We start from the raw sequence: 13,539 nt of genomic DNA on the forward strand, positions 1-13,539 counted from the left end.
GACAAAATAATAAAACTCACTCTAAAGTAATGACTTGCAGACGCCAGGCAAGAAACAAATACATGCAAACAGAAACAAATATTCAGATATCATAAAGTACACAATTTAGGGAGTTGCCGCATTAAAAAAAAGTGCATACAATCTTTAAATTAAGTCCAGATTGTGCAGCTGCTTAAGATGCAGATGTATCTAGAAGCTGAATCATGTACTGGAAAAATAATCTAGAATATAATCAATCCTATAACATATGGGGTTTTTCTCACTGGGTGATATTTCCATTTCAATGCATGGGAAATCTCAAAATACCCAATTTATTCATCTCTTTCCCTGGTTGGAAACTACAGTGTCAGGTAAGATCAAAATATTTCTCATTAAGAAAATCCACAGCCCAACTTGCTCCCTCCTTAAGGCTCTAATTCATAAAGGGGTATGACTTCACATGCACTAGAAGCCTTCGCAAACTGGCTGCCGTATTTTCTACATTACAATCGTAACTACACTTCAAAAGCACTTAATTGGCTATAAAACGCTTTGGAGCGTCCGGAGGTCGTCGTGTAGAAATGCAAGTCTTTCTTTGTTTCTAGTTGATCAAATAGATTTTTGTGCGGGAGTCCAAACACTGAGTATTGGCAGACTAAGCAGCAATGGGGAACGGGTAAATCACACCAAGTCTGACACTATCCTCACCAGACAGCCACATCCACACTTCCAGGAGGGACAATTGGAGAACCATCAGGAGCTTGTTATAATGAGCCATCATGGGAACCCCAAAAAATATCTAATTTGCATAGTTCAAGTAGTCCTTAGTACTGCTCAAACCAGCTGCGGCATCTAAGTTTTAAATCCTTTCTGCAGCATCATCAAATACCGTAATTGTGTTTATAAAGTTTGCTGAAGGAGCATTAACCTATTACAGTTGACTCTGGATAAATGCATACCTGATCTAAGCACAATTCTGATCCAATCATAGAATTCCAATGTACCAAATCAACATCCATTCACCAATATACAGAACTCCTGATCTAAGCATACAACGTTCCCCAAACTATTTAGATTTTCATTGCTCAGCACACTGAATGTGGTCAGTCCAGCAGTTGTCAGCCCCCTTTCTATAGTATTACGTATACTAAGGTATTTTAATTTTGATTCTGCTGCAGCCCAGGCTGGGGTTAATATTGTACTTTTCATGATCAATCACAGAAATCCTCAGCCAAGCGCAATTAGGACCAAAGCAGAACATTTCTTGAAGTTGTTACAGAATTCAAACATGAACTGGGTAAGTTCCTGAGTCAGCAAAGAGTAGAGGGTTATGACTTTGAGGCAGGGAATTTAAAAAAAAATGGACAGATCAAGTCACAACAAAAGGAGCTGGATGACTGACTGAAGGATGGAGTGAACAGCCTTTTATTGTTCTTTATATTAACGTTCTAATTGTTTGATCAGAATTTAATTGGACTTTTTTTGGGCCAGTATCAGTTTTATATGAAACATGAAATCCTACTGCAAGGAAACAATAAAATTAGGAAATGGTAAGCTTTAAAAACCTTTGCACCGAGTTGTGAATAGACAATCATCATATGCTGTAAATCTGGACCTGAAGCACTCAAAGTGCTAATTCTAGATGTAACAGAGAATAGAACAGAACATATCAGAAATAGGAGTGGGCCATTTGGCCCCTCGAGCCTGCTTTGCCATTCAATAAGATCATAGTTGATCTGATCTTGGCCTCAACTGCACTTTCCAGCCTGCTCTCCATGACCCTTAACTCCCGTATTGTTCAAAAATCTGTATCTCCACCTTTAATATATTCAATGACCCAGCCTCCACAGCTCTCTGGGGTAGAGAACTCCAAAGATTCACGACCCTCAGGAGAAGAAATTCCTCCTCATCTCAGTTTTAAATGGGCGACCCCTTATTCTGAAACTATGCCCCCTAGTTCTATATTCCCCCACGAGGGGAAACATCCTCTCTGCATCTACCTTGTCAAGCTCTCTCAGAATCTTATACGTTTCAATAAGATCACCTCTCATTCTTCTAAACTCCAATGAGTATAGGCCCAATCTGCTCAACCTTTCTTCATAAGTCAACCCCTGCATCTCAGGAACCAACGTAAGGAACGCTGCAGAGCGACTTGGATAGGTTAGGTGAGTGGGCAAATGCATGGCAGATGAAGTATAATGTGGATAAATGTGAGGTTATCCACTTTGGTGGTAAAAACAGAGAGACAGACTATTATCTGAATGGTGACAGATTAGGAAAAGGGGAGGTGCAAAGAGACCTGGGTGTCATGGTACATCAGTCATTGAAGGTTGGCATGCAGGTGCAGCAGGCGGTTAAGAAAGCAAATGGCATGTTGGCCTTCATAGCAAGGGGATTTGAGTACAGGGGCAGGGAGGTGTTGCTACAGTTGTACAGGGCATTGGTGAGGCCACACCTGGAGTATTGTGTACAGTTTTGGTCTCCTAACCTGAGGAAGGACATTCTTGCTATTGAGGGAGTGCAGCGAAGGTTCACCAGACTGATTCCCGGGATGGCGGGACTGACCTATCAAGAAAGACTGGATCAACTGGGCTTGTATTCACTGGAGTTTAGAAGAATGAGAGGGGACCTCATAGAAACATTTAAAATTCTGACGGGGTTAGACAGGTTAGATGCAGGAAGAATGTTCCCAATGTTGGGGAAGTCCAGAACCAGAGGTCACAGTCTAAGGATAAGGGGTAAGCCATTTAGGACCGAGATGCAGAGGAACTTCTTCATCCAGAGAGTGGTGAACCTGTGGAATTCTCTACCACAGAAAGTTGTTGAGGCCAATTCACTAAATATATTCAAAAAGGAGTTAGATGAGGTCCTTACTACTAGGGGGATCAAGGGGTATGGCGAGAAAGCAGGAATGGGGTACTGAAGTTGAATGTTCAGCCATGAACTCATTGAATGGCGGTGCAGGCTAGAAGGGCCGAATGGCCTACTCCTGCACCTATTTTCTATGTTTCTATGTTTCTATTCTCTGAACTGCCTCTATAATGCAAGTATATTCCTCCTTAAATAAGGAGATGGATACAGTACACTTAATTCAAAGCTACTCAATTCAATATCTGCTAATTCAATTTTTAAACATTACATTCATACTTTGTTAATTATATTGTTTAATCCAAATTACTGGATAATTCAATTTTTTAGTGCAGAAAACAGCTTTTAATTAATCAGGACCAGACTGCACAGGTGTAGAGCTAAAGCAAGAGGTAGACTAAAATGGAATAGATCCTGTACATGGACCACAATGACAGGTCAACTCAGATGGGCTAATACGGTATTTCTCTCATTCTTACTTTAATGGGCCAGAAGAGTGTAGGAGTAGTGCTGTTTGCAATTCCTATATCATTTTACCCAATGGCTCCCTCCACAGTACAAATACCAAATAAAATCAGCCACACTAGAATGCACATGGGGATATACGTTCTACACTACTTCAAAAGCCAACATTATATGTAGAAAAGGGTATTCTACATCATAAATAAACATAAAAGTGTTAATATATAGAAAATGGGCAATTATATGGTGTTTAAACATGCCTGATATAATATGCACGAACATGGTACAACTTTGACATGGAAGTCGTGGGTTGTATTCACTGCTGGAGCACTTTATGATCGTGAAAGTAGATATTATTGTTATGGAATGGTGGAACGGATTAGACTTTCCCCATAGGATACCAAATCCCACTGCATTGAGTGCGAGTAGCTAGCCTAAATGCAAGATTTCTGTACCATAGATGCAATCAAGTTTATTTAATTTGCATTCAACAGTCAGAACCAACTTTTGGCAAGGTTCATCGAAAAACTGCAAACTGTAAAACAACGGGTGGCATAAGGAAATAATATTTGCTGCTTTCCACAGACTGATATTAGAGTTGAAAGAAAAATTTGCATATACAATTGCCACATTTAATTTGCTAAAAAATGCAAGAACCAAAGCAGTCAAATTTAGTACTAACTTTTGTTTTAAAAAAAATACGTTTTGGTCTATTTGTGCAATCAAACTAAGCAACCTTTTAGCACAAAATCAATTTCACCAAAGGCACATTCTCAGAAAGTAGTTTTTTTTCTCCCAATTGCTTGACTTCACTCTGCCCCTGGTGTAAATGGAGAGTGTAAACGACAACAGGTTCAACTCTGCCTTTAGTTATTGCACTTGCACTGGACAAATATTAAATTATGTTCAAGGAAGTTCTAGGATTCTATGAAACAAAAAAGTTGTATTATTGTGAACTAAAAACTGAACTTAGATGCTAGCCTTGGCTCAGTGGCAACACTCTTCTTGCCTCGGACTCAAAAGGTTGTGGATTCAAGCACCGCTCTAGAGTCCTGAGCACATAATTTAGGCTGACATTCCAGTGCAGTACTGGAGGAATGCTGAATTCTCCAAGATACCATCTTTCGGATGAGATGGACGTAAAATATCCAATTCAAAGAAAAGCAGGGAGGTTCTATTGGTGTCCTGACCAACATTTATCCCTCAACCAACACCTCAAACAGATTATCTGCTCATTTCTCTTACTGCTGTTTGTGGGAACTTCTGCATAAATTGGCAGCCATGCTTCCCTATATTACAACAGTGACTACACTTCAAAGAACTTCATTGGCTGTGAAGCGTTTTGGGACATCTTGAGGTGTTGAAAGGCGCAAACTGCATGATCTTGCTTTCCAAATAACTTTTCATTATGAGTAGTTAAACAAGTAAATCCAAAGCAATTCAGATTAGAATGAGGCAAAGACTTTCTTATTGAAGGGACTTCAGGTCTTGGTGTGGTCTTCCATTGTAGGTCTGCACAGGCCTATGATCTGTTTCAAAAACTTGAGCTTTACAGAAGGCCATAGCTTATATTATTTCTCTACAACAAATTGAGTCAGTCACAAACAAATAATGAATGAAGTGACCATTTAAATCAAGGATAAATTAAGACATAATTAAAAATGAAATTTCAGTCAAGAAATAGCTATGTATAACAGATAGTAAGAGTTCACATTCAGCAAAGTTAGTAGTTAAATGATTAGCAAGCTCTTTTGTTACATATATTTTATTTACACACTTTGCATGAGTTAATAAACAATGAAAAAGAATATTGAGGACACCAATGGTTTCTCAGACTTTATTAGCAATGCATAAAGGCAAGAAGACACTGTCCTTCAAGGAACACACTTCCAAACCAACCAGCAAAAAATCAGATGTTGTCTTATTGAAGGTTTGTTTATAATGCAAGCTACATCTTAGGACAATGGCTTAAGAACATTGTTCTTGTGCAGTGGCAAAGACAAATTGGCTATCATGCATGCAGTGTATAATCAGAGTGATGTCAACAGATGTCACAACACACAAAACGTCTAGATTAATGTAATGTTACGTCATAACATCATGATGGTAGTGTGCTTATATCATGCTTTTGCATGATGACATCAGAATTGTTCCAAAAATCACACTTTGTGCGAGAAGCACTTTCAGTGGGCAGAGTTAGACTAGGCTTTAAGGCCCAGTGAAAAACAGGCCTTCCTGGCTATCGGTCGAACAAAATCCAACCTTCAACTGCCACTGCCTATGGGAGATAAATGGGAACCGGTGGCCAAAGCACCAATAGAGAGCAACAATTACAGTATACAGCACAAGAATTCTGCCTCACTCCGATACAACGTAGTTGAGTGGTAGTGCTGGCTTAGTTAGCGAGTGCAAAGAAACCAAGCACATTTCAAAGTAGGAAGTATATTAAATTGCAACTCCAGGAAATATGTGTAAAGTGGTGTAGGGGCTACATTAGTGGCAACAGATTTCACACATTCATTTTCTGTGATAATGTGATTTGGACTGTTTGTGGTATTTCTTGTGTGGTGTATACAGAAAGATCCAAAATAAATACCTCAAAGTCTGACCTCCTTCAAAAAGTTTAATTTTTATACTCTTGATATTGATGAATGATCCAAAACCAGGACTAAGGTTGGATCTACACCAGCAGATTCAGACAATAGTTTATCAAATTCAGCCCACTTCACATACCAAATCCATTTTCTGTTCTGCCCATAACCAGCTGCTGCCTTCACTTGAATTTAATTATATGCATGGATAAAATAAATAACATAAATTCTGCTGTTAAACTACCCAATGATAACCAGAGCTGTGCTGGCTCATTGCAGATTTGACATCTTGAGCCAGGATACTTGGCGTTATCACAACACAACCTTGATATCAAATCATTGCATACACACCACAAAGATAACAATAATTTGCATCACCCCAAAGTGCTTTATGCTCCTCCTCCCAAGCTAGAAAGTTGTAACATTTCAAGGGAGAAGGGAAAGATACGCAAATTGTGTAGGATGCCAATTGGAAGAAAATGCAAATGAGGAGGCAAACGTTTCAAGTTTCATGAAATAATCTTGATCTTTGGGTTTACAGACATATCAAATATTGTAAATAATTAAAAATAGCAGTAAGTTAGGAATGCAAAAACGTTCTTAGTTTTCAGGGATTATTTTGTAAAGATAATGCAGCTAAACTCGAGGGTCATTTAATTTAACCTTTATTTTGAATTGAAAAAATGATCAACGCTGACTTTGATTTTTTTTTTTAAATAAAAGATTACAAATACATTACATGCACCCTGATGGCTCAGTGAGAAAGGCAGTATATGCAACAGCTGTACAGACCAGAAGCTGCCAGGATCAATTCCCAGTCTGCGCAGATCTCAGCACCACTGAGCTGGGATAGGGGGAAAAAGAAAAGTCAGCCAGAATTCCATGCTTCAGATGACTATTGTGGGTCTCCTCTAGGAAAACTGTGCATGTTTAGACATCAGGTTAAGACAGGATCAGGCTCTGATAGAATGCCTTCACCGGTTGAAAAAATTACCAAGCAATGTTCACTATTTAGGCTCACACAAGGATAGCACTTGAGTGAGGTACCTCAGCGTGACCACCACCCATGGACCCATACCCCAGAAGAGTCAGCACTTGAGCAGGGAAGGGGCAAAATTTGGAGGGTGGGGGGGGGGGGGGAAATAACCATGATGCTAAATATTTTTGGAAACTGCGCAAGAATATGACACCACAAAAACTTTTACACCAGGGAGAAACAGATCAAAACAACTGTATGAGGGTGGATAAAGAATAAAGATGTTTTGTTTTACCAGTACCCTGTATCAAAAAAGGCCAGGAAAGCACTATTTTTGTCCAAGTCCTAATCATACAAAGATGAGCCAGAGGCTACGTCTACACTGCCATTTTCAAGTCGATGCTAATGAAATTTCACACACAAATGCAAAAATTGTAGTACTGTATAACTCTAAGATGGTCCCCATTGTAACTCCCTAGGATAATAAAGCCAAGCAATGCAAGATTCTGTCCAGGAAATTGTCTCAGAGCATTCAAGTTTGCACCGGGCACAGTACAACTCCAATCCAGGTTGAAGTTATATTTTAAAAGTACCCAGGAGGTCCTAGTACTACTACAAAAACTGCAACTACAATTTATATAGCACCTTTCCTGTAGTAAAACATCCAAGGCACTTCAGTGTTATAAGAACATAAGAATTTGGAACAGGAGTAGGCCATCTAGCCCCTCGAGCCTGCTCCGCCATTCAACAAGATCATGACTGATCTGGCCGTGGACTCAGCTCCACTTACCTGCCCGCTCCCCATAACCCTTAATTCCCTTATTGGTTAAAAATCTATCTATCTGTGATTTGAATACATTCAATGAGCTAGCCTCAACTGCTTCCTTGGGCAGAGAATTCCACAGATTCACAACCCTCTGGGAGAAGAAATTCCTTCTCAACTCGGTTTTAAATTGGCTCCCCCGTATTTTGAGGCTATGCCCCCTAGTTCTAGTCTCCCCGACCAGTGGAAACAACCTCTCTGCCTCTATCTTGTCTATCCCTTTCATTATTTTAAATGTTTCTATAAGATCACCCCTCATCCTTCTGAACTCCAACGAGTCAAGACCCAGTTTACTCAATCTATCATCATAAGGTAACCCCCTCATCTCCGGAATCAGCCTAGTGAATCGTCTCTGTACCCCCTCCAAAGCTAGTATATCCTTCCTTAAGTAAGGTGACCAAAACTGCACGCAGTACTCCAGGTGCGACCTCACCAATACCCTATACAGTTGCAGCAGGACCTCCCTGCTTTTATACTCCATCCCTCTCACAATGAAGGCCAACATTCCATTCGCCTTCCTGATTACCTGCTGCACCTGCAAACTAACTTTTTGGGATCAAGGACCCCCAGGTCCCTCTGCACCACAGCATGTTGTAATTTCTCCCCATTCAAATAATATTCCCGTTTACTGTTTTTTTTTCCAAGGTGGATGACCTCACATTTTCCGACATTGTATTCCATCTGCCAAACCTTAGCCCATTCGCTTAACCTATCTAAATCTCTTTGCAGCCTCTTGGTGTCCTCTACACAACCCGCTTTCCCACTAATCTTTGTGTCATAAAACAAAATTTGACACCGAGCCATATAGGGAGATATTAGGACAGATGACAAAAAGCTTGGTCAGAGGTAGGTTTTAAGGAGCGCCTTAAAAGGAGGTGAGAGAGGAAGAGGTTTAGGGAGGGAATACTAGAGCATAGGGCCTTGGCAGCTGAAGGCACAGCCACCAATGGTGTAGTGATTAAAATCACACTAATCAAATTAAAATCCATACAAAAACATACTTTTCGATACTGGTCGAAAGCCTACATTCCCGTGTGTTCTCTCGAACATTTAAAATTAGCCACCTGGGGTGCAGAGCTCTATAAATCCTTCCAAGCACATGTGCGCAGAGCTCCTTGGATGCTGACCTCAATGTAAAGAAGGTGTACAGAACGCAACACTGCACTTCGCAGAAACTGAGACCAGTATAATTACAGCCAGAATAAAAAGATAATTGACAGTTTCAGACACTACAAATGTTGTTTGAACCTGGACGCTACATAATTCCTTTATAAACATAAAATGTATAACATTTTCCACTTTCATTTGTGGAACTGGAATTCTTCATAAACACCGTAAACTGGATGAGTTAACAGTATTCAGACACACCTCTGGATGTGCCGATAGAACATATACAAATTCATGATAGTCGATCAAGTGACTGGTATAAAGCTTCTCTAGGGTTACGTTTTGTTGCATGATACTAGGCATTCACTCTCGTGCCTATATAACTGCAAATCTTTATCACCTGATCAAAACATCTTTGGATTTTCTAGGTCCATTCTGAATATACGTGTATTGCATACAAATACAAAACCAGTTTAAATAGCAAAACACAATTTGAAAAATGAGTCATAAAGACGTATAGAAAGGCATTAAAGGTGGCCCCAGGTGTAAAATAGGCCCGTTTATAGCATGTCAAATGATATTGTTACAGAAATGGTTTTTCATATCACCATTTGGCAATTTAGTCACTAAGCTGTCAATTATACAACAACAGTTTACCTCACAATACACTTTCAGTTGCAGTGCATGCTGTTTTTATTATTGGACACAGTTGACTAATTTGACGAGTCAAAGCACCAACTGTTTATTCTGCCATACCTCTGTAATGATATTGCATTCCTGGCCGGTAATGAAACATGGCACTTTCCACAGCTTGTAATGTAACTCATTAAATAAGTTAACAACATGCATTTTGCAAACAAGGTCAAATAATTATTATGCAGTTTGACCCTTCCAATCACCTCCTTTCAACACAATATGTACATCAATCAAAATGCCAAGTTACAAGAGTCCTACTTTCACATTTATCCAACACATGGTGAAGGTCTGCTTCACCATTTGGCTGTGGCTGAGGAGCTAAATCAAAAGGAATTGCACACTCAAAATAAAACCAACCAAAAATAGTGCGTTTACTGTGCAAGCAGTATATAGTAAATGTGGTTTATACTTTGCTGACTAGACAGACTGACTAATGCTTTCTTGAAAGATTTTATTTACAAAATCAATCATTGCTTCTAACCCAGATTAATCAAAGCCACTATATTACATGCAATTATTTAAATTTGGATTTTCTTACACTCTCCGAATCCCTTACTATGAGCTCAAACCATTTTCTTTTACCTTGACTGTCTCATGCAACTTTAGTGGCTATCTATTGGGTGCCATTGTCTTGTCAGCTGGGGAAGTTCTTTGACACAGTGAAGATAATATAAAATATCAACAGGTACAATATTATAAAGTACGTCTTAAACCACAACATCAAGTGTAAGATCACAACTGATGAGTGGGAGAGTTGGCACTTGATAAAAAGATAAGTGCTGCAACACTCCAAAGACCACATTGTTTCAAGAATCAATGGCAAGCAACAGAAGAAGAAAGGATCGTGCAGCACAAGCAATAAATTCAGGAGGATTCCAACCTGGTTGTGGTTTTTGATTGTGAAATCTGCAGGATAATCGGCAAATCCTCAGAGTCAGAAATAGAATCAGTATCAACAAGTAATGAAAATCTCTATCTGGGAGTCGTCAAACATGATAATGATCAACATAAAACATACAATTAAATACAACTTACTGTCCTTCAAGGCAGTTGCAAATTCTGGTCCACCTTTCTTTTTGAAAGTAGGCATGGAGTCTGGCTGTGGAAGCTGATTGGCAGTCACAAGAGCTTTCTGTAGTCGGATTCGTCCTTCGAGTAATTGATCCCACAACGCTTTAAAATAGAAAATGCAAATGATTTTTGTTCCTTCTACTTCAGACTGCTTGCCTGGTCAATAGTTAAGCAATAAATGGCCGTATACAAGCGTAATCAGTTGTAATTGAGCGAACATAGACTGAAGGGTGAGACAACAGGCAGTTTATCAAATTGCTGTCTCCAATTGCAAACAACAGAATGCCTGCAAGTTATTGTTACCCAATTTATTTTTTGTTTTTACATAGCTCAGCAAGGTTAGAGGTACCTTTTATTAACATGCTCTATAAATCTGCTAATACCTTAGACATTACTGTCTCAGACTCCACTCTGTCCCTCAACATATCAGCATAACTAATCATAACTTAAGAAAGGCACCCAATTATATCGATCAGGAATGAATCGGTTTAAGTCCCTGGCCCAACTTGAGTTAGCTAAATCATCAGCAGTGAGCTCAGCATCATTTGGGGGGGGGGGGGGGGGTGGGGGTGGGGGCAGTGCAATTCCGGATTTGTATTAATGGATCCTGGCTAGAAAGTGTGCATGTGTGGATTTCAGCTGAGAACATGATCAGGTTGGGCTGGGATACCTCCACGGTTGAACATCCTGCCAAGACACGCTGTCTAGGCTCATACATTAAGAATGGGTAAGGTATCGAAGGACTGTCAGCAACTATTGAATCCTACCCAGCATCAGTTAGTGCTTTACTAGAGGCAGGAAAAAATTGGGGGAAAAAGACCATCTGGTGAAGAACATCCAGGAAATAACACTATTCCGTGAAAATGGTTCAACAATCAGTACGTGTCAGCTGAAAGATACAGTGCGTGCAAAAAAAAAGCTTTCATGAGCAGAATGCAAGACCGGCAAACCAGCTTAATTTCAAAGCCTGCGTGGAAGGTTTAGAAATCTATCTGGAACTTTAATCAACCAGACATTTCTAAACCAGTGAAAGTAAGATTCGAATCTTAGCAAATAGCTGGAGTAGAATTTTAATTAATTAGTTTTTTTTTAAAGCAACAAAAGAGAAAAGGCTTGGTCCCAGTTCATTCATGTGCAGAGACATTCAGTTGTGTTTAATGTCCTTAATACACGACCATCAATGCTCTCCCCAAGGTGCGTGGCCGTGCAGCAAATTTAAAGGGACCGCGCACCAAAAGAAAATTAGAGGGAACATTGACCACTATCCCTTGATTCTCTCAGTTTGGGCAGAATGAAAGCTACAACGGATTCCTATATGTCGAGTGCAGATTGGAGTAAAAGTCTTGGCTTGCACTAGCACCTCAGTATCTGCTGGCCATCAATGGCATGCACTCAGTTCCATTCATTCTTAATTCCTGTCCTTTCAATTTCACCCTTTGTTTTGCAGAGGTACGGTTCCAGTCACCAGTAGACTATCTGTATCATGCCCATGTGGCCATTCTTCGTGTGTCAGCCAACACAGCAAACATGCTATTTGATTGTGAAAGGCATCACAGCCAAGCCAGAAAATGTTCTCACCGGACATCCAAGCACATGCATTTTCCAGCAGAGATCATTGGATAGTGATCACTAGCTGACTTTATCACTCCCAAGCCCAGGGGCACCGAGACCAAATGTAGCATCCAAATGCAGCATCCAAATGCTCACCAGACATAAACTAATGAAGTATAAATCGAGGCTGGTGGCCTGCATCCTAGGGTCTTAAAGGAAGTGGCTGCACAGATAGTGGATGCATTGGTTGTAATCTACCAATATTCCCTGGATTCTGGAGAGGTCCCAGCAGATTGGAAAACCGCAAATATAATGCCCCTATTTAAGAAAGGAGGGAGACAGAAAGCAGGAAACGATAGACCAGTTAACCTAACATCTGTCATTGGGAAATTGCTGGAGTTCATTATTAAGGAAAGCGGGACATTTAGAAAATCATAATACAATCAAGCAAAGTCAGCATGGTTTTATGAAAGGGAAATCCTGACAAATTTGCTGGAGTTCTTTGAGCAGGGTGGATAAAGGGGAACCAGTGGATGTCGTGTATTTGGATTTCCAGAAGGCATTCGATAAGATGCCACATAACATAAGAACATAAGAATTAGGAACAGGAGTAGGCCATCGAGCCCCTCGAGCCTCTCGAGCCTGCTCCGCCATTCAATAAGATCATGGCTGATCTGGTCATGGGCTCAGCTCCACTTACCCGCCCTCTCCCCATAACCCTTAATGCTTAAAAATCTATCTATCTTTGACTTGAAAACATTCAATGAGCCAGCCTCAACTGCTTCCTTGGGCAGAGAATTCCACAGATTCACAACCCTCTGGGAGAAGAAATTCTTTCTCAACTCGGTGTTAAATTGGCTCCTCCGTATTTTGAGGCTGTGCCCCCTAGTTCTAGTCTCCCCCACCAATGGAAACAACCTCTCTGCCTCTATCTTGTCTATCCCTTTCATTATTTTAAATGTTTCTATAAGATCACCCCTCATCCTTCTGAACTCCAAGGAGTAAAGACCCAGTCTACTCAATCTATCATCATAAGTTAACCCCCTCATTTCTCGAATCAGCCTAGTGAATCGTCTGTACCCCTTCCAAAGCTAGTATATCCTTCCTTAAGTAAGGTGACCAAAACTGCACGCAGTACTCCAGGTGCGGCCTTACCAATACCTTATACAGTTGCAGCAGGACCTCCCTGCTTTTGTACTCCATCCCTTTCGCAATGAAGGCCAACATTCCATTCGCCTTCCTGATTACCTGCTGCACCTCTGCAAACTATCGAGTCGCTAAAAAGAGCTCTGGGCCCCGACTCCGTTAGGTGCATCGAGGAGGCTCAAGCATGTGGGGAGATCCTGTCCGAACTGACCCCCGTCCGGACGGAATTCCTCATCAGCGCCAAACCCCGGAACCTCTCTCGCGGGTCG

General features: G+C 40.5%; 1 protein-coding gene across 1 annotated transcript in view; it reads right to left on the reverse strand.

Annotated features, from left to right (window-relative positions):
- The window catches only part of aatf (apoptosis antagonizing transcription factor), a 104,297-nt gene that overhangs the window by 77,243 nt on the left and 13,515 nt on the right, over positions 1-13,539 (reverse strand). The window contains exon 4 of the mRNA XM_070858087.1: positions 10,538-10,675. Coding sequence (XP_070714188.1) covers positions 10,538-10,675 — 138 coding nt within the window. The remainder of the gene's footprint in view (positions 1-10,537; positions 10,676-13,539) is intronic.

Source organism: Pristiophorus japonicus, chromosome 16 (assembly GCF_044704955.1).
Source record: "Pristiophorus japonicus isolate sPriJap1 chromosome 16, sPriJap1.hap1, whole genome shotgun sequence".
NCBI classification, from domain to species: Eukaryota; Metazoa; Chordata; class Chondrichthyes; family Pristiophoridae; genus Pristiophorus; species Pristiophorus japonicus.